Here is a 20,838-nt window from a genome sequence, read left to right on the forward strand (position 1 = left end):
GGGCCAGGTGGGCTGGCGTGACGCGGGCTTTGGCCGGCGGCCGCTTTTGCCTCGGCTCCGGGGATCCAAAGGGCCCAAGGCGCGCTCCCGCGGCAGCCCCCTTCTGGCCGGGGCCGCGCCCCGGAAAAGCGGAGTTTCCGCTGGCCTGGCTGTTGCAGTCGAGAGGGGGAGGGGAGTGCCGGGCCGGCTGACTGCCGCCCGCGCCGCGGATTTGAGGGCAGGTCTGGCCGGGTTCGGGAGCGGGGGGAGCGGGGGCAGCTACGGAGCGAGGGGAACGAGGGGAGCGCGCCCACAAGCTCGCCAGGGGCGCGAGCGCGAGCCCGGGCCCCGCCCCTCGGCGCTGGGTGGGGCCGGCGCCAGCCCGAGCTCCCCGCCCCCCCGAACACGCCCACCCAGTGTCTAGGCGGCGCGAGCCGCAACAGGCAGCGGCGGGCGAGCGCGAGGACCGCGCGCCGAGAGGCCCCGCGCGTGCGTGCAGCCTCTCGCTCGCTCGCTCGCTCGCGCGCTCGGGCGGGCGGGCTGAGGAGACGAGTGGATCCCTCGCCGCCGCGGTAGGAGAAGGCTGGGCGTCCTCTCGGCGTCGCCCGGATCCCCGTAACCCCCGCGCCCCCCACCTCCGGCCGGGCCATGGCTGAACGCGGAGGGGCGGGCGGTGGTCCCGGAGGCGCCGGGGGCGGCAGCGGCCAGCGGGGCTCTGGGGTCGCCCAGTCCCCGCAACAGCAGCAGCCGCCGCAGCAGCCGACGCCTCAGCAGCCGACGCCCCCCAAGCTGGCCCAGGCCACCTCGTCGTCCTCGTCCACCTCGGCGGCGGCCGCCTCCTCCTCGTCCTCGTCCACCTCCACCTCCATGGCCGTCGCGGTGGCCTCGGGCTCCGCGCCTCCCGGCGGCCCGGGGCCAGGCCGCACCCCCGCCCCAGTGCAGATGAACCTGTACGCCACCTGGGAGGTGGACCGGAGCTCGTCCAGCTGCGTGCCCAGGTGAGCGGCGGGCGGGGGGACCGGGCCCTCGGGGCCGCAGGGCCGGGTCTGTGACAGGCCCCCGGCTTCTCATTCCTCCCCGTCCCAGCGCCTAAGGGAGCGCCCCCTCCCTGGATACCCTCTGGCTGCCGGGCCTGGCTCCTGCCGGGCCTCCCGGGACGCCTCCTGCGGGGACCCCGCCCTCTCCTGGCAGCCCCACCTTCTGCCTTGGCCCGGGACCACCCTTTTCCCCTCCCCGATTGGGGCCTTCTGGACTCGCAGCCCCGGGGCCTTCTCTTCGTCGATCTGACCGAATCCTGCCTTCCTGACGGTCAGTTTCCCTGCGATTGTCACAGACTCTTTTCCCTGGCTCGTTGGTGCCCGTGGGCTGTACATATGTTACATCGATGCGGTATAGATGTCTTTTGATATTATTATTTCCCAATATACTAAGCGTGTGCCAGACTCATTGTCACCTTCTGCCAGGTAAAGCCCATAGAGTAATCCTTGAGGCTTCTAGTCTTCAATACGCACACGTTCATTTGGGCTTCAGATTACACACATTCTGTCCTGGCCTCTGTGCTCTTGTAAAAGTCCTGTTGAGTGTGTCTTTAAGTGTATTTTTCATCCCCTCCTTCCTCCCCAGTAGCTAGTCACAAATTCTCCTAGCCCTGGAGGACTACATATAATTACTGCCTTGTTACTTAAATTCAGTCCATTCCCCTGTCTGTTGGAACCATCTGGGGACTTTCCTTTCATTGGTAAAATATGCGTGAGTTTGTGATGTTCTCTCTTTCTGTATTGGGAAAGCAGTCTTTCTTTTTCCAACTCTTTGGGGACAGTGCGCAGTGTTTTACAGTTTACCCCGTGAACAGACACTGTGGAGCTGGTTTCACCTAGTAAGCCCAGGAAAGTGCCTGGAGGTGATCTTTTTGTCACCTCTAAACTGAACCCATTCTGTTGCCTTGGAGTTTTGGACTCGCTCCTTATTGTTAGCCCAGGCTTGGGTAGATGGAGGTTTAAGTGGGGGTTAGGAACTAACGTCTAGTTCCAGGCTTGGCTGTTTATCTCCCCCTCCCTTTATTTTGAATCATTTCTTGCTTACAAAATTACATACACACACACACACACACACCCCTCCTAGATAGGGTATTTTACAAAAATGATGAAAAGTACATGTCTTTACTTGACTCACCTTAAAAAATTGAGCATTATAAATTATGTTGAAGGCCTCAGGGTGCCCCGTCCTGACCATACTCCCAACTTCCCCTAGGCAAACACTATCCTGAATTGTGTGTTTATTATTTCCCTTGTCTTTTAAAAATATTTTTAATGCATGATTGCACCTCTAAACAGTATGTTTTAGTTTTGAGTGTTTTTGAAGTTTATGTAAGTGCCGTCACACTGTGTGTTCTGTGGATTAACTCAGTTGTGTTCGTGGGTTTTGACAGCATTCAGCTTGTGAGACTCGTCTGTGGAATATAGTGGCTCTACTTTAAATATTTTCACTAATGGATAGAATTTCATTGTATGAATACATCATAATTCTCCTTTTGGTGAATATTTATGTTGTTTTTTTGTTTGTTAACGGGAATAGTAATGCTTTAAATATTTTTGTCCAGGACTCCTGGTGCCTTGCAAAAGTTTCTTTTGGTTTCTTTATATGTAGGGATGGAATTGCTGTTTGCAGAGTATACATCTGAAACTATTTTAAGATAATGCTAATTGTCTTCCATTCATGCTCTACCCCTCTTACTTTTTGTTTCAGCATTCACTTCACTGACTTACACTTTTTTTTTCTTTTGTCTTTCCTTTAGGGTAATCAGAAGCCACATTAGCTTAGTTTGCTTTGGCCAGTGCCCAGCACAACACCAAACTCAAGTGGGAGTTTAGTATGTAACGGTCCTTAGCAGGCTTCTCTCTTTCTAGGTAGGTCCATCTATAGTCCAAGTATTTTAATCTACCTCTTTCAAACATAAAAACACTGTACCCCTTCCTGCATTGGTTCAGTGTTAGTAATACATGCTTCCTTCATATCTGTCGCTGTGTTTGACTGGTGACAGTTGGACAACTGCCTTTTCTAGCTTGTTAGATTGACAAGGCGTTGAGCCAACAGGGAAGAAGCTGCTGTGCAACAGAGGGAGATAAATAAAATCACTGATTGACATTGATTTTTTTTTCCCACACCTATTGGTCACTAAAAAGTCCATGTAATAAATTACTAGCCCAAGAAACAGCCTACCATCCTGAGTAAATGGGTAATTATTACACTAACTTGGTGTGAGAGGCTTTAGGTTGCTTGTTGTTTTCGACCTCCTGGGATCATGCGGTTATGTCATGTCTACTAACCAATCCTTGAGATTGTCAGCTGTCCTGCTAACTTTGTTTTTCAGCTATCACCCTTGTGCCTCCCAGCCCCTTGTGGAACACTTGTGCTCTTTGGAGCATGCTGTTTTATCTGCAGGATGGAAAATAACACCCTGTGGGGAGAAAATATCCTGCTATTGGCCCTTCCAATTACTAGAGTCATCTGGTTAATTTGAGATCTCCTTATTTGCTTGTTCATGTTGTTTAGAATATATTGGCAATGTGTACTCTGTATGCAGCATTCAGTATATAGCCTAGGATTAACATTCTTGTCTCTTGTAACTTAAATGAGACACAAGCATGTAACATATGTGCACTTAAGAAATGTAAACATGATTGTGGATTTAAGGCTTTATATATATATATATTTTTTTTTAACTTACAGTTGGCTTTAAAATAACTAAATTGTTTGATTCATTGACATTTTTACCAGCATTTTTTTAAATTAAAAGATTAATACATGTCCATGATTAGAAATTCAAGAAGTACAGAAAGATGGACATTTTATTTTTTTTAAAGATTTTATTTATTTATTTGAGAGAGAGTGAGAGAGAGCATGAGAGGGGAGAAGGTCAGAAGGAGAAGCAGACTCTCCATGGAGCTGAGAGCCTGATGCGGGACTCGATCCCAGGACTCTGGGATCATGACCTGAATGGAAGGCAGTTGCTTAACCAACTAAGCCACCCAGGCACCCAAAAGATGGACATTTTAAAGGAAAAAGCCCCCAGCCTTGTCTCTGTTTTCGCTCTCCAGAGGTAATCACTGGGAAATACAGTTGGCTTTTAAGATTCTGTTTCAAGCCGGTATAGGTCTATTACTGTTCATGAAATTCACAGCTTTGGAAGTTGGCATTGTTTTCTCTCCATACTAAGTAGTTCTTCCTCTACTATGGCCCATGGATTGGCTAGTGGTGTGGTGACATTATAAACAGGTGGCATGTTGCTTGATGTTAAGGGAAGAGCTTTAGAGTTTGATTGTTGAACCCTTCTCTTTGGTCCTTGTATGGTGACGTTTTCCCTGATGTTCTTTTCTCTTTTTGAGAAAAGAGAGTTCTTTTCTTTTTTTGAGCTACTTCAGTAGGGGAGGCAGAAAAATTATTAAATTTCACAGGTGTACAAAATTTCCTCAGTAGCATAAAACCAATTATTGGGAGATAAAATGTGTTCTGCTGTATCACTTACAAACCGTATCACATTTGTCTTTGAGTACAAAGTACATTTGCATGTCCTTACCTGTGTGAGCACTTAGGAAAGGAGTTCAGGAGTTGTCAGTCACATTTCTCCTTAGATCACATTTTTTTTTTTAATTGGATTCCAAAGTTAAGCCTTATTCAATAAAACTATTAGAACCAAAGGAGGTGGCCATGGCTAGGTTGACATGATTAGTCTGCAGCAGAAGTGTTACTTTCATCAGGACACTTAGGGAGAGTTGCCCCTCTAACCACAAAAGCAGTAGGCAAGCCAGGATATATTATCCTTCTATTCTTATTATATGCCAAGACAACCTCTTCCAGACCTTGGTTTTTTAATCCATTGATTGGGAATACTTCTACTTACCATTCATTCTAAAATGTGGCTGAAATAAATACGAAATAGAACATATAGGTCTGTGGGAGGAAGTACTTCTTAAATGTAGATAGGAAGTAAATGAAATTGATCAAATACGAGAGACATGGTGAAATTTCTGCTATTTCCCTAGCATTAAAAGTCTTTTTTTTTTTTAATATTTATTTTTTATTTATTTGGCAGAGAGAGAGATCACAAATAGGCAGAGAGACAGGCAGAGAGAGAGAGAGGCAGAAGCAGGCTTCCTGCCAAGCAGAAAGCCCGATGCGGGGCTCGATCCCAGGACCCTGAGATCATGACCTGAGCTGAAGGCAGAGGCTTAACCCACTGAGCCACCCAGGCGCCCCATCCTAGCATTAAAAGTCTTAAAAGCATATTCGTATCTTAGAAGATTTGAGTTTCACATTGTGAGTGTTGTAATAGAATATCCTCTCTATCAGGGTAATATTATCCATTGTCCCTGCGGAAGCTCAGATTCCTTAAGTCAGAAAGAGAATGACTTTCACAGAGTCTGTTTTACATGTATTGATTTACAGATCTTTTGGGTACCTTAGTGGTTATGTGATTTCTTTTTAAACTAGTTTTCCAATTTCTTAGCTGAGCCAATGAGCTGCTACTGTTACTGTGCGTGTTTGCCTCAGTGTGCCTGAGGGAGGTACAAGTAAGAATATGGGCTGTGTCTTCTCCCTGCTTCAACCCAGGAAGCTTCTTTTGTTTTGGCCTGGACTTGAGGGTTTAGTGCGTCCTCTGAAATTTGAAATTGGTTTGGCTTGCATCTGTGGCATCACATTCTGGGAGTACTTTAGGCGTCCAAGGTAGCTGTGGCAGTGCTCATAAGAATTGGTCTTTTTCCAGTGTGGGTTCAGAGTGGTATTAGGGCTCTTGAGAAAAGAGTTTGAAGTTGGTCTTAGAATGTCTTTCAGCGGCCCCTTGGGCTGGATTGAGTGAGATGGTTTGGTTTTAGATTGGCACGTGCAGGCAGAATTCACCCTTCTCCAGGCCTAGTTGGAAGAGTAAGCAGCATAGCTTCGGATGGTTTTAGAGAATCAAGATGTTAATGCCTAGACACCAACTCTAGAGTGTTTTCCTCTTCCTGCCATTCACAGGGCTGTTGTCTGGTTAGAAACCCTGATGCATTCTCTTTTACCTTATAAACCAGAGAAGAGCTACAGTCACAGCTCAGGGAGCTGCTTAGACAGACCTGTATGTGACCTCTACCTTGGGTAGAGAAATAGAGTAGAAGAGCAGTAGAGAAGGCCAGGAAATGAAGATAAATTGTTACTTAGCTTATATATCTTCCAGAAAACAGTTTGTGAAAGCATTCCATTTGACATCCAGTTAAATCTTGACATCGTAAGCTGTTTTATCTTTAAAGCTGTGCTATCTAATACAGTAACCACTAGTTGTGTGTGGCTATTTAAGATTCATTAAAATTGAATAAAATTAAAAATTCTCTTTCTTAGTTGTATTAGCCACATTTCGTGTCATACTAGTCTCGTGTGATTAGTGGCTTCCGTATTAGACAAGGCAGATCTAGAACATTCAGGACCACAGAAAGTTCTTTTAGATAACACTATTATTTATTTATTTATTTGTTTGTTGGTCAGAGAGAGAGAACACACAAGCAAGGAGAGTGGCAGGCAGAGGGAGAAGCAGGGTCTGTGGGTAGCCCGATACAGGACTTGATTCCAGGACCCCGGCATTGTGACCTGAGCTGAAGGCCGACACTTAACCAACTGAACCACTGAGGCATCCCTAGATAACACTAAAGAGAAAATTGCCTAACCATGATATTTCTCGTATTAATATCTGTGGTTTCTCTTTATTTATTTAATTAAGTTGAATACTTTTGTCCACTTCCAGATTTTTTTTTAAAGATTTTATTTATTTATTTGACAGAGATCGCAAGTAGACAGAGAGGCAGGCAGAGAGAGAGGGGGAAGCATGCTCCCTGATAAGCAGAGAGCCCGATGCGGGGCTCAATCCCAGCACCCTGGGACCATGACCCGATCTGAAGGCAGAGGCTTTAACCCACTGAGCCACCCAGGCGCCCCCAGATTATTTTTAAATGTCTCTTTTTTCACTATTTCAAGGACCTCTTAGTTTTTTTCTGTTAGTTGTTCCCCTTTAAATGTTTTTACCTTTTAATCTGCTTACTTCTTAGGTAGGGAATTTGTTTCCTGGTGCTTGCCTACCATTTGTTTCCCACAGTTTTAGGTCTTAGTCAATACCTATTGAGAAAACTGTCTGGAGACATTAATTCTAAAATGGCTTTTAGGGGCGCCTGGGTGGCTCAGTCGCTTAAGCGTCTGCCTTTGGCTCAGGTCATGATCCTGGGGTCCTGGGATCCAGCCCCCTGTCGGGCTTCCTGCTCAGTGGTGAGTCTGCTTCTCCCTTTCCCTTTACCCCTCCCTCTGACTTGTTCTCTCTCTCTCTCTTGCTGTCACTCTCACTCTCAAATAAATAAAAATGTTAAAAAAAAACAAAATGACTTTAGATGTTTAGATTATATGTGGTATTAATTTTGGTCCTTATTTTTTTGTGATGATTTCCAACTTTATATAATAAATATGCATTGCAGAACAGACCGGTGAATGTTGTTTTAAAAATATATATTTAAGGGGCACCTGGGTGGCTCAGTGGGTTACAGCCTCTGCCTTCAGCTCAGGTCATGATCCCAGGGTCCTGGGATCGAGCCCTGCATCTGGGCTCTCTGCTCAGCAGGGAGCCTGCTTCCCCCTCTCTCTCTCTCTGCCTGCCTCTCTGCCTACTTGTGATCTCTGTCAAATAAATAAATAAAATCTTAAAAAAATATATATATATATATTTAAAAACACATATCTACTCTACTTAATTGTACTTGAAGGAGTGAACTTTACAATTTTTATATTGCAATAAGGCTGTAAAAAAAAGTACATATTGAATGGATGAAGACCTGGGGGAACTAAAGTTTTAATCCACTCATTACTTTCCTTTCTTGGTTCTAGAATTGCTTGTTCCTTTTTATTGATAGTAAATGTGGTGAGTGGGGAATGTTCTAGACACTGTTTCCCTTGTGGTAGGTGGGTGACAAAGTAGTATTGAAAATGGCATATTTATTTATTTATTTGTTTAATATTTACATAGATTCTTTTAGATAGTAAAGTGTTTTAAGATACACTCAAGGTAAGAATCTCTGAGTTTAGCTGTAGCTTCACATATTTTTCTGACCCTGAATACTGGCCTTCCTTTTTTCTCTTTGGGGTCAATGGTCCTTGCCAACTCCCAGATAAATCCGTTCAGCATTTACAGTACTTCTAGTTCTGTGAACATGACACTAGGTAATATCCGTAGTATATTTTTGCAAAAAAAAAATTTTAGAACTGTGATGAGTATCTTAGAAATTATGCTGTAATTTATGTGTTTTTTAGTGACTCAATACAGATAAAGGTAGATATGAAGGGAATGTTTTAAAACTTGATTCCTACTAGAGGAATATCCCTGTTCCTCTCTTTGTGGACTGTGTAACTCTCCCAAATGACAGCTTGCCTCTCAGAATCTTCCTGTGAGCAAGATTTCCACCAGGTCACACTGTGGATGTAACTGACTTATGAATTGTCCCTGGGGAAATTTAGACTGATTGTTGTGCTTAGACATAGAAAGGTGTTTTTTCCTTATAGTTGTTCTCCAAAACATTTTGTTTCTGCGTATGTATGTGTGTCTCTCTCGAGTTTTCCTTTTGTTCCTTTTTTCATAGGTGAGGTAGAGAATCTTTGTACCAATTTTTTTCAAAAATAGTATAGAAAACACAAAAGGTTTAGGATATTAGTTGTCATTTATTTGTTCCTCCTCACTGACCTTTTCCTGTCTCCTGTTTAAAATCACCAAACGGCTTCAAGGTTTACCGAGCAGCTTTATCCTTCCGTTTCTTTGTATTACAGTACCTCTCAAACCACATTGCATTCTACTGTTTGTAATTCTGCCCATCTTTTGCCACCCTAGTTTCCTCCTGGAGTGTAACCACTAGTAGCAGGTCAGGGTGATGTTTCAAAAGAAAATCAGATTATTTCACTCCCTTCTTCATAATCTTCCCAGTTCATTCATTTAGCAAATGTTTGTAGACCAGCTGGTCTCCTTGAACTCCTAAGTATATATTCTAATGGGTGAAGATAAATGACACTGTCAAATAACTTTTCATCATACATAGAATAAAATAAAACCCCTTTCATGCTTTAGGAAAGACTTCAAGATGTGACCCCTTCCTTTGTCTTTGACCTTATCTTCTGTCATTCTCCACGGTGGTTGCTTGGTTCTGGGAAGCTGAGCCTAGACGTGGTCACCTCTGCCTTCGGGCTTTGGCACTTGCACCTGGAATGGTGCTTTGCCCCCACATCATCATGTGGCTGGCTTGTGAGTATCATTCAGGTCTCAGTTAATCTACCACCTTGGAAAGCTACCCTTCCCTGCCTATTACATTCTAGGAGTTTATAAATCTTCGCAATTTGTTACTGTCATCTGAAATAGTCCTGTTCATTTACTAGTTACCTTACAGGTACTCAATGAATATGTTTATTAAAGGAATAGTACCTTTTTTATTTATAATGCTTGTTGAATGAGTATTTGTTATACACAGTTCTTACATTCAGCAAATACTTATTGACTATTTCTGTGTGCCAAGCACTGCTGTAGGTGCTGGGGGAACGGTGGCAAACAAGTTGACAAAATTCATTCTCTCCTAGAGTGTATGTTCAGGTAGAGGGAGACAGATAATAAACAAATAGTTATAGTTAGGTAATATAAGTATAAATAAATAGGTATTTATTTTATATGTTTACAGTATAAATAAAGGGGTGATGAGTGAATGCCATGATGAAAAATAAAGCGTAATGAGGGAACTGAGAAAGTTGGTGGAAGGGCTCTTCTGGACGGGGGGTGGGGGAGGCAGAGAAGGTCTCTGGGGGAGTGACATTTGAGCTGATACCTGAATGAAGTGAGCCAGACTAATTGAGCATTTACTGTGTGTCACAGTAACCTTCAGAGGCAAGTACTGAGACCCCTTTCCTAGAAAGGGAAATCAAGGCCGAGTGAGATGAATGCACTTTTTTAAGGCTATGTAGCCTTAAAAACTGTGTGTTTAGAGGTAGGTAGAGTTGGGATTTGTCTCATGACTCATGATTTTCTGACACCAGAACGATTTCTCTCTTTAAACTTGATGGTCCTCAAGCCCTGGCTGGTTCTCGTAGTTGACAAATAATCTTTAATGTTTATGCTTTGTCACACTGGAATTATAGAATGCTGCTCTATTACCAAATTATAGATACCAAGAAACTTAACATCAGAATGGCTATAACTGCCCGTTCTGGAGCCCATTAGCCAGGATTTGAATCCCGAATCTGTCGTTTACCATTTAGTGATTTGGGCAAATTATTTAACTTCTCTAATGTTTTAATTTTCTCATCTGCAAAACGGGCCTAACTATCCCTACCTCTCATTAATTATGAGGATTAAATGAGACTAATACAAGTAAATGCTTACGTGGTACACAGAAAACACTTCAAAATAATAGTTGTTACTACTGTTCTTTTGCTGTGTTTACTGCCAGTCCAGCTTCTCTGTCTCTCGCTGACACCCCTCTAAACACTGCTTGCTTTCTGGAGTCAGGGCAACTTGGTTGATATATAATTTGCTCAGTGGGACCTTCCTAAGGTCTTGGGTTCACTTTAGACACAGATCCTGCCAAACGCCAAGCTTAAAGTCAGAGTAAAGTATTTTGGTTTTCTGAAGCAGTGGCTGGATCGGGATCCTGTTTCTACATCCTGCCAGCTTATATGAACGGAAGACATGGGTCAGGCTCCGCCTGCAAACCACAACTTTGTTTTGAGCCAATTTGACTTGACAGCTTCCCTATTCTACCTGCTGACTTCTTTAGCTCTGGTTTGGCAGCCAGAAGAGCAACTAAACTGGTTTACAGCTAGCCATTTATTACTAATAAAAGCTAAGTGACTCCTAAGAAAATGAGGGTTTAAATGGAATTGATATTTTTCTCTTCTCTCCTTAAGCTTTCCTTTTTATGTCTCGAACCATGAAAAAATCCTATTTTATTTTTATAAGAGAAACCTGATAATACATTTAAGGCCTATCATGAAACATTTGAATGTGTGTGTGTGTGTGTGTGTGTGTGTGTGTGTGTGTGTGTGTGTGTGTATGTTAATTTTCTCCTTTAATTAACACCAAGACTTCACTGTCCCATTTTATTTTATTATTATTATTTTTAGAGAGGGAGAGAAAGTGGGGAATAGGGGCAGAGGGAGAGGGAGAGAGAGAATCCCAAGCAGACTCTCAGCTGAGCACAGAGCCCACTGTGGGGCTCAATTTCACAACTCTCAGATCATGACGTGAGCCGAAATCAAGAGTTGGATGCTTAACTGACTGAGCCACACAGATGCCCCTGCCCCATTTTAGTTGGAAATCTACAAATACGTTTAAATGTTTCCGGTTCTTCTTTAAGAATATGTAAAACACAGATTAACTTCTCAAGTGTGGATTATCATGATGAGTGGTATCTTCATGGTGAACATCAGGGCTTAAAATGAAGAGTATAGACTGGTATGTGTTACATACTTTAAATTCATGTGTTTGCTTTTTTTTGTCTTTATTTCTCCCTATTGCTATCAATATGCCTTCTTTCTGCTTTATTGCTTTAAATAGACCATGGGCTAAAAAAACCCAGGTAATCAAATATGGTAAGAATGAATGGACTCTGGAAATGACGGCTGAGAGTGAGTAATGGATAGTATCATCAGAATACATAAAATTCACAGCTGTGGTGTTCTGGAACTAGGAAGGAACATTTTACATACTTCTTGGTTTGCTTGGGATTGTTGGTGAGTTTGGGTAGGGGTTTAATCTTCCAAAATCTTAGGGAGTCAAAAACCCTATTGAAGATGGAGTTAGAGATACAAGTCAAATTTTGCATTTGGTTTGGAGAATTGTGGATCAGTAAATAAAGCCTATATTTACTGTTTGGTTAGATTTGTTTTGATTACCGGTAGGCAAATCACTATTTTCCTGTTTTTAAAAAGTGACTACAGGGGCACTTTGGGTGTCTCAGTGTTTAAGCCTCTGCCTTCGGCTCAGGTCATGATCTCAGGGTCCTCAGATTGAGCCCCACCCTGGGGGCTCTGTGCTGCAGGGAGCCTGCTTACCCCTCTCTTTCTGCCTGCCTCTCTGCCTGCTTGTGATCTCTCTCCTCGGTCAAATAAATAAATAAGAATCTTTAAAAAAAAATTAAAAAAAATTTTTTTTAAGTGAGTACACCTTTTTTTTGCCTTTCTGATTTGTTATGGAGAGAAACAATGTAAAATGTTTGAGCATCTATATTCATAGAAATCATTACCATAACATCTCTGGGTAATGTCAGTGAAGCTGTGAATTTGATGGTATAATATTTGTTGACCCATGATAGACCTGATTTACATTAGTCATCATTTACATTGTCTTCACAAGTAGGCTTTTGTTTGGCACTTTTAGCTCATATCCAATGGAATGTGGCAGTGTAATCTATCTTAAGTCTATTGTTTAATAAAACTGTCTCCTCAAAACTAAAATACATGGAAAGTAGTCTACAACATTTGCCATCTCTGCCATGCACCATTTTTTGCTGTGGATAAAAATGAATAAGCAACTCTGGAAACCAAGGTCCTCTGGGAACATAAAAACTCTTGTAGCTATTAATGGATTTAATTGTATTTCCTCTCTGCCACCAAAATGTGCAATAAATTGTTTATACCCTTGCCTTTAATTGGGAGAATTTTTCATTAAGTATATGTAATGTCATTATCACTTTGTTTTTATTACTTGTAGATAATCCCCTTTATCTTTCCTTAAAAAAAAACATAAAAGAGGATATCTATAATATAAATATTACTCCTTAATCTTTTCAGTCAGCTTTTCTCTCCATGGAGAAAAAGGAAAATATCCTTTCATTGGGAAATGAATTTGGGCTAGAAACGGGATATGGTTTCTTAAACTAAGATTTGGCATAAAATTAGTTTGGCATGCTTTGGGCTTAGACCAAGTGGTAAGTTTACTTATGTTTGGGAAGGGCCGGGTTCTCAGGCAGCCTTACTGATGAATGAATGCCATGTCTCAGTTGGTGAAGTTTCATCTTATTTGGGTCCATTTAAGAGAACATTTTTTTTTAAGAAAAATGACTGTTTGGAATGATGGCTCTATTTAGGTTTTGTTTTGTTTTGCTTTGTTTTGTTTGATGCTTGTTCAGGTATTTCCTCCTATTCTTATAATATATCTGCAGGAAAAAAGTCAGCAAATGGCTATAATCTCTTTAAAACCATGTGCCAAAAATGTTTTGACCTTAGAATTTGGTTTCTTAATTGGCTTTACTTCATCATGTGGATTTGGATAAGTCTCTTTTAACTCTTCTCTACCTAAGAGTCACTTAGTCAGCAAGTAACTGTTGAGTATACATTGCAAGCTGGTCACATTTTAGACACCGAGGAGAGAACAGCCAATAACAGAGACAATATCCCAGCTCTTGTGGAGGCTACCTTCTAGGGGTGGGTGGGCAGCAGAGCATAAGCAAATGAATGAGCCAGTGATAGAGTATGTCAGATGGGAAAAAGAAAGTAGGAAGAGGGGATAAGTGGAGCAGAGAGAGTTACCGTTTTAAATAAGGTAGTCAACAAGACCTCGGAGAAGCGGAGCAGTCCTTGTGGGGCACACGTTTAGCCAAGCCAGCAGACGGAACAGCAAGTACTGGTAGGTTCTAGGAACATCTAGGAGGCCAGTAGGCTGGAGCCAATGAATGAGGAGTGAGTGAAGTCACAGAAGCAAATGGGACCCAGATCTCATGGTCATTGTAAGACTTAACTTTGACATTGAGTGAGACGGGAAGCCATTGGGGGTTCTGAGTAAGAGTCAGTCATGATAACGACTTTCATATTAACATACTTACTGGCCGCTGTTTGTAGAATAGCTTATAAAGAAGGATAGGTTGGAAGCAAGGAGTTCAGGTACAAGTGTTGTGATAATGTCTTGGGAGCTAATGCTGACTTAAAACAGGGTCGTAGAGGAGGAAGAGAAGAGAATTCTTCAGATTCTAGGTCTATTTTCAAGCCTAAAGGATTTACTTATAGGTTGTGTTTAGGGTATGACAAGAGCCAAAGGATTCAAAGATGACTTGAAAATTTTATTTAACTTCGTTATGTCGGTTTTCTGATTTTTACAAAGAAATTTATTACTGTTGTCATTACTTTATCTTAAGTGACAGTATATAAGAATGAGATCTGTAGGGGTGCCTGGGTGGCTCAGTGGGTTAAGCCTCTGCCTTCAGCTCAGGTCGTGATCTCAGGCTCCTGAGATCAAGCCCCACATCAGACTCCCTGCTCAGCAGGAAGCCTGCTTCTCCCTCTCCCACTCCCCCTGCTTGTGTTCCCTTTCTTGCCGTGTCTCTCTCTGTCAAATAAATAAATAAAATCTTTTTTTAAAAAAAGAATGAAATCTGTATAACAGAACTTGTCAAAGTTCTTGAAGGGAGTTTGCTTCCACTTTTGCTATTTGTAATTAATTGGGAATAAGTTTCCTTGGGAGTTTACTGGGTGATGGAATGAGTAATCTACAGGTTGGCAACTGATTGTGTTACTGATTTAGGTTAATTTCTTTTTGTGCTGTGGGCCATGAGGAAGCTATGCGAGCAACTGAGTCTCAACATCCCTGATTATTCTGCTCTCATATTTGCTGGGTCTGGTATATTCTCTGTGACCCCTATTTATTTGATATGTTTTGGTAAGGGAGATCTGTGGCAAAAGCCATTAATACCTATAGCACATGTTCTCTGTCACGTAAAACCGAAAAGTCAAAAACATGTTTTGTTTTGTTTTGTTTTTTAAATGAATAGTTTGCTGCAGCAGACAGCCTGCCTGTGCTTCCTAGGAGCTGCTCTGTAAGGAGGAATCCTGCTGCAGAATGATCTAATTTGTATAATCTTGAAGGTGGAGCTATTTTTGAAAGAGAGCAGGAAAATAATGGAGCCCTTCGCTTGTGAATGCCAAACTGGATCTTAGTGATTTAAAAGGAAAAGTGCTTAGTTAGATCTTGTAGTTTGGACTCCTCTTTTCCTCTTGCTCTGTTCAGCATGTCTAGGTCAAGTTTATGATATATTTAGGTAATTGCTCCTGAAATGGCATCTGGGTTTTTCTTTTTCATTATCTTTTTATGTTTTAAGTAAATATGTTACTTAACTTGTGATTTGGATAATGTGAGTTGCATAAAAGAATAGTTATTGAGTTCAGGAATTAAAATTTATGGCCCCTTTTCTATCCTAAGATGAAATTCCCAGATAATAAAACTTTACCAGCATGTCTACGATATCTTAACTACAGTATGAAGGAAAAACAGCAGGAAGGCTGTTTGTAATACAAGATGTATTACTATATGTGAATTCTCAGAAGACATTTGTAAATGGCAAGGCCCGTCAGAAGTGTAGCTGTCAGGTACTTGCAGGTACATGTAGGTTTCCCTCTGTGAGTATGACACTTATAAATAGAGACTGATACAGGTGAACTATGTGGGTGAGTCAGGTGATATGTGGCAGTGCCATTGGTGATATGATTTTCTAGAATTCTGAATAAATCATGAAGTTATGCACAAAACATAGTTACATTCCTGGAAAATTCCATATATATTATATGATGAGAAAGGTACTTAAATTTCTCTCTATTTAGATGTAGGCTTAGATAATTATAAACTGCTTTTTATTTACTTACATGTATGTCTGGTGACACCAAAGGCAAGTTAATTATGAAGCTAATGAAACTTAAGCTTAAGGCCTTTCAGCCCTATACCTAATTAAAAAGAAAAACAACAAGCGACTTTTTAAAGATATTATTTATTTATTTGATAGAGATTACAAGTAGTGAGAGAGAGGAGGAAGCAGATTCCCTGCTGAGCAGAGAGCCAGGATGCTGGGCTCCATCCCAGGATCCTGAGACCATGACCTGAGCCGAAGGCAGGGGCTTTAACCCATGGAGCCACCCAGGTGCCCCAACAAATGACTTTTTGTTGGGGTACAATATATACTTAGAAAAGTACACATAATAAGTGCAGTTGATGAATTTCTACCCCCCATAACTAGCACACACCTCAGGAAACAGAACATTGTCAACAACCCAAAACATTGCCTTGTCCCTTCTAATCACTAAACCACCCCACCCCACCAAAAATGAACGAATCCTAACCTCATAGCAATGTTAGTCGAGTTTTGCCTGCCCTTTTACTTCATACGTGCATACTCTTGTATCTGACTTTGCTCAGTAGGATGTTGAGTGATTCATCCACATCGTTACAGGTAGTTGCAGTTCATATATTCTTACCATGCAGTGTTCCCTGTGTAAATTCATCACAGTTTATTTCACTACTCTGTGGTGATGGTCATGGGAGATTTCCAGTTTGGGGTGATTATGGATAGTGCTGCTATGAACATGCTTGTACGTGGTTGGTGGATATCAGCACTCTGATATATTTCATTTCCTCTCTTTTGAGCATAAGCAGGAATGGAATTGCCAGATCATGGGGTATGTATATTCTCAGCAGTACGAGAGTTCCAGTTGTACCACATCTCCACCAACAGGTGGTATTCTTTGGTCTTTTTTGTTTTAGTCCTTCTGGTTGGAGTTAAAATGGTTTCTCCAGTGGTTTTAATTTGCATTTCCCTCATAATGTGGAGTATCTTTTCATAAGCTTATTAATATTTCATATTCTCTTTTATGAATTGTCTGTTCAGGCCCTTTGCCCATTTTTCTACTGGGTTGTCTCTCTGTTTCTTACTGACTTATATGAGTTTTTTTTTTTTTTTTTTTTTAAGATTATTTCACAGAGAGAGAGAGATCACAAGTAGGCAGAGAGGCAGGCAGAGAGAGAGGAGGGAAAAGCAGGCTCCCTGCTGAGCAGAGAGCCCGACGCCTTGATCCCAGAACCCTGAGATCATGATCTGAGCTGGAGGCAGAGGCTTAACCCACTGAGCCACCCAGGTGCCCCAGGAGTTCTTTTTCTTACAAACATACTCTTATACCCCATGGATTGCCTTTTTACTTACTTATTTATTTTGTCTTTTTATTCTTTTAATGGTGTCTTTGGTGAACAGAATTTTTTTTTAAAGATTCCATTTATTTATTTGTCAGAGAAAGTGAAAGAGAGCACAAACGGGGGAGCAGCAGGCCGAGAGAGAGAAGCTCAGCAGGGATCATGATATGGGGCTGGATCCCAGGACCATGGGATATTGACCTGAACTGAAGGCAGACACTTAACCGACTGAGCCACCCAGGTGCCCCTGATGAATAGACATTCTTAATCTTGATTTAGTCCAGTTTCTCAGTTGCCTCCTTTATGTTCAGTGCCTTTTATGTCCTCTTCAAGAAATCTTAGCCTACTTCAATATCATGAATATCATGAAGGTGTTCACTAATATTTTCTTTTAAAAATGTGTTGTTTTACTTTTCACATTTAGATCTACAGTCCATCTGGAATTGCTATTTGTGTGTGGTGTGACAGGTTAAGATACATTTCCCTCCATATGGATATTCAATTAACCGTACACCATTTATTTGAAAAGATCATCTTTTTTCTACTGCTTTGCATTGTCACCTTGATTGTAAATCACATGATATTTCTTTCACATGTGCATCTATTTTAGACTTTCTGTTTTGTACATCAGTGAGTTTGTCCATGCTTGCACTAATGTACCCTGTCTCTATTACTAATCTTTATTTTTTTAAAAGATTTTATTATTTTATTTGACAGAGAGAGAACACAAGCAGGGGGAGCAGCAGGGGGAGAGGGAGAAGCAGGCTTCCCGACAAGTAGGGAGCTTGATTGGGGTTCGATCCCATAACCCTAAGATCATGACCTGAGCCGGAGGCAGACACTTAACAGATTGAGCCACTCAGGCGCCCGTTTATTTATTTATTTTTTAAAGATTTTTAAATATATTCATTAGAGAGTGTTCACAATAGCAAGAGCACAAGTCGGGGGTGGAGTGGTCAGAAGTAGACTCCCTGCTGAGCAGGAAGCCCAGTCCCAGGACCCCCAATCATGATCTGAGCTGAAGGCAGATACTTAACCTACTGAGCCCTGTAACTGTATCTTTATAGTAGGCCTATTACTGGATGGTATTAAGTCTTCCAGCTGTGTGTGTGTGTTCTTGGTTGCCTTGACTAGCCTTTGTTCTTTGTATTTCTTTAGAAATTTTAGAACCAGCTTTTCAATTTACTTTATTGTGTTAGGATTATATTGGATCTGTAGATTACTTTGGAGAGAACTGAAGTCCTTAAAATATTGAATCTTTCAATTAATGAATGTGGTATGCCCCTCCATTTACTTACATCTTTAATTGATTTTGCACTTAATAGTATAGAAATATGGTATATCTTTCTTCAGATGTATTCCTACATATTTGATATTTTAGGATTCTAGACCTAATTTTGTAATTGTGAATTTGTGTGATTTTTATTATGCAGGACCCTCCAATTAGAATAAGCTTTAGGCCCTACAAAACCTGGTTCTGCCGTTGGATGGAATGTTTTCACTTACATGAATGTTGGAAACATGCAGGAAGCTAGTAATTTCTTAATTGTGCAGGACTCAGAGGAATTGGGAGTTGTAGGATATCTTGCATTCCTGGTTTATCCATCGTTGAATGTCACTAAAGTCCCCAATCATTGTGACAACTAAGAAAGCACTTTAGAGGCATTAGTACCATCATTGCCATATTAAGATTCACTTATTAAAGACATTTTTCCTTTATTACAGTTATCATAGTCCATAAATTTATGAAAAGGTGCTGGAATGTTCTCAAGTGTTTGCTTTTTGTTTGCTTTAGGAAGAAACCTAAGGTAAGCCAACGGTTTCGGATATTGCCATTTGTAATCTAGACTTTAAAAATTAGCAAATGATTCATTGTCACAAACTTCTGTTGTGGAGAGTGGATTGAACACTGTATTTGGAGCCAGAAGAATGAAATCTTCCTTTAATAAAAACTCTGTGATTTGGGGTTAGTTACCTTTTAAGCTTCAGTCTTTCATCAGAATGGAAAGAAATAAAAATAACTACCCAGCTGACTCCTCAAGGTTGTAGGGAAGAACAGATGAAACAATTTATAGGTTTTTTGTCTTAAAGTACTAACAAAATGCCACTGATGTCAGTTTGTGAGTTTGCAGGGACAACAAGCATAGTCACAAAGATGAAGCCTCCTAAATAGTTTGGATGTGCCCCCTTGGGGTTCTCCTGGCATGGCCACTATAGCAATAACTTGTTGATGGAAGGTAGTGTCTGTTTTCTAAAAGCTTGTGTGTTTATAGGAAGGTAATAAGAGCACTACCTTGTTGGGATTTCTATATCTTAATTCTGGTTTTCAAAGTGAAAGTAGGCAAACCACTCATTTTCCATCTCTTTCATTATCTTACTGCTTAGAAATGCTTTGAAGATTATGGTAAAATCTAGGGGCGCCTGGGTGGCTCAGCGGGTTAAAGCCTCTGCCTTCGGCTCAGGTCATGATCCCAGGGTCCTGGGATCGAGCCCCACATCGGGCTCTCTGCTCCACGGGGAGCCTGTGTCCTCCTCTCTCTCTGCCTGCTTCTCTGCCTACTTGTGATCTCTGTCAAATAAATAAATAAAATCTTAAAAAAAAAAAAAAGATTATGGTAAAATCTAAGCAAGTTTTAGTTCCTCAGTGAAAGTGTCCGTGTGAATATAAGTGATATATTATTATATATATTAAACACTTGTTCACATTAATTCACATTAATTCACTATATGGCCTTCTAGCCAATGGATTCAGAAATGCCTGGCTAATGTCACCATAAAAGAGTGATAAGACCCTGGAATGTAGTTGTGAGAGAGGAAGGATACTATCTCTGCAATTTTAAATGGAGATATACTTAATACTCAAATGATACTGAATTTCAGTGTGATTCCCCTCTGGTTAGTGCTCCCTCTAGACTGTGGCCTCTTACACAGACTGGCCGGTGCTCCTTTTAGCTGCATTTTGGCTTCAGTTGAGTTTCAGCACATGGTTATTTTCCTTCCCATGGTTTTATTTTTTAATAGTCCACTTCCCCCAATAGTCTTTTTTCTTGTTGTTGTATTTATTTTTAATTAGTGTTATACTTATGTTTTGGAAAGTCAAGTAAGTTCTACAAGGAGTGTTTCCTTGTTAGCCTCAAACAGTCTTTGGATGTTACCTGGAAGATTGGCTACCATCACCACATTCTCCCAATAAAATTGAATTTTGGTTTTTATTATTATGACCATAGAAAGGCTAGTCACTGTTCAGTCATGTAGTAAACTGTGATTTTCCTTTCCTGGCCAACTTTTAATTTTTCCTGACATTAATCCTTATCTTTTTTTTTTTTTTTTTTAAAGATTTTATTTATTTGACAGAGAGACATCACAAGTAGGCAGAGAGGCAGGCAGAGAGAGAGAGAGAGAGAGGAGGAAGCAGGCTCCCTGCTGAGCAGAGAGCCCGATGCTGGACTCGATCCCAGAACCCTGAGATCATGACCTGAGCCGAAGGCAGCGGCTTAACCCACTGAGCCACCCAGGCGCCCCAATCATTATCTTTTTAGTTTTGCTTAATAATAGCTAACATTAATTAAGTGCCTGATATATATTAGGTGCTGTTCTAATTGCCGTCCATGTGTTAACTCATTTAATTACTGGACAGGTAGAGAGGTTAGGCAACTTGCCCAAAAAAGTAACATAGCCAAAGTCCAAACCCTGGCAGTGGGGCCACAGAATCTATTCTCTAAGCTACCGTGCTAAACTCTCTTCATTTCCTATTAATGTGTACTTAAATGTTTCTTCTATTGAAGTAAAATTTAAGAGTGAAATGCACAGAACTTGGGTTTATAGTTTGGTGAGTTTTCACAAATACTTACATTCATGTAACCAACACCTGA

General features: G+C 41.3%; 1 protein-coding gene across 2 annotated transcripts in view; it reads left to right on the forward strand.

Moving 5' to 3' along the window:
* The first annotated feature begins 406 nt into the window (after positions 1 to 406).
* PACS1 (phosphofurin acidic cluster sorting protein 1) overlaps positions 407 to 20,838 on the forward strand; it is a 145,016-nt gene continuing 124,584 nt past the window's right edge. For both annotated transcript variants that reach the window (XM_032357478.1, XM_032357479.1), the window contains exon 1: positions 407 to 977. In XM_032357478.1, coding sequence (XP_032213369.1) covers positions 628 to 977 — 350 coding nt within the window. In that variant the 5' untranslated portion in view covers positions 407 to 627. The remainder of the gene's footprint in view (positions 978 to 20,838) is intronic.

The sequence above is a fragment of the Mustela erminea genome, chromosome 9 (assembly GCF_009829155.1).
Source record: "Mustela erminea isolate mMusErm1 chromosome 9, mMusErm1.Pri, whole genome shotgun sequence".
Lineage (NCBI taxonomy): Eukaryota > Metazoa > Chordata > Mammalia > Carnivora > Mustelidae > Mustela > Mustela erminea.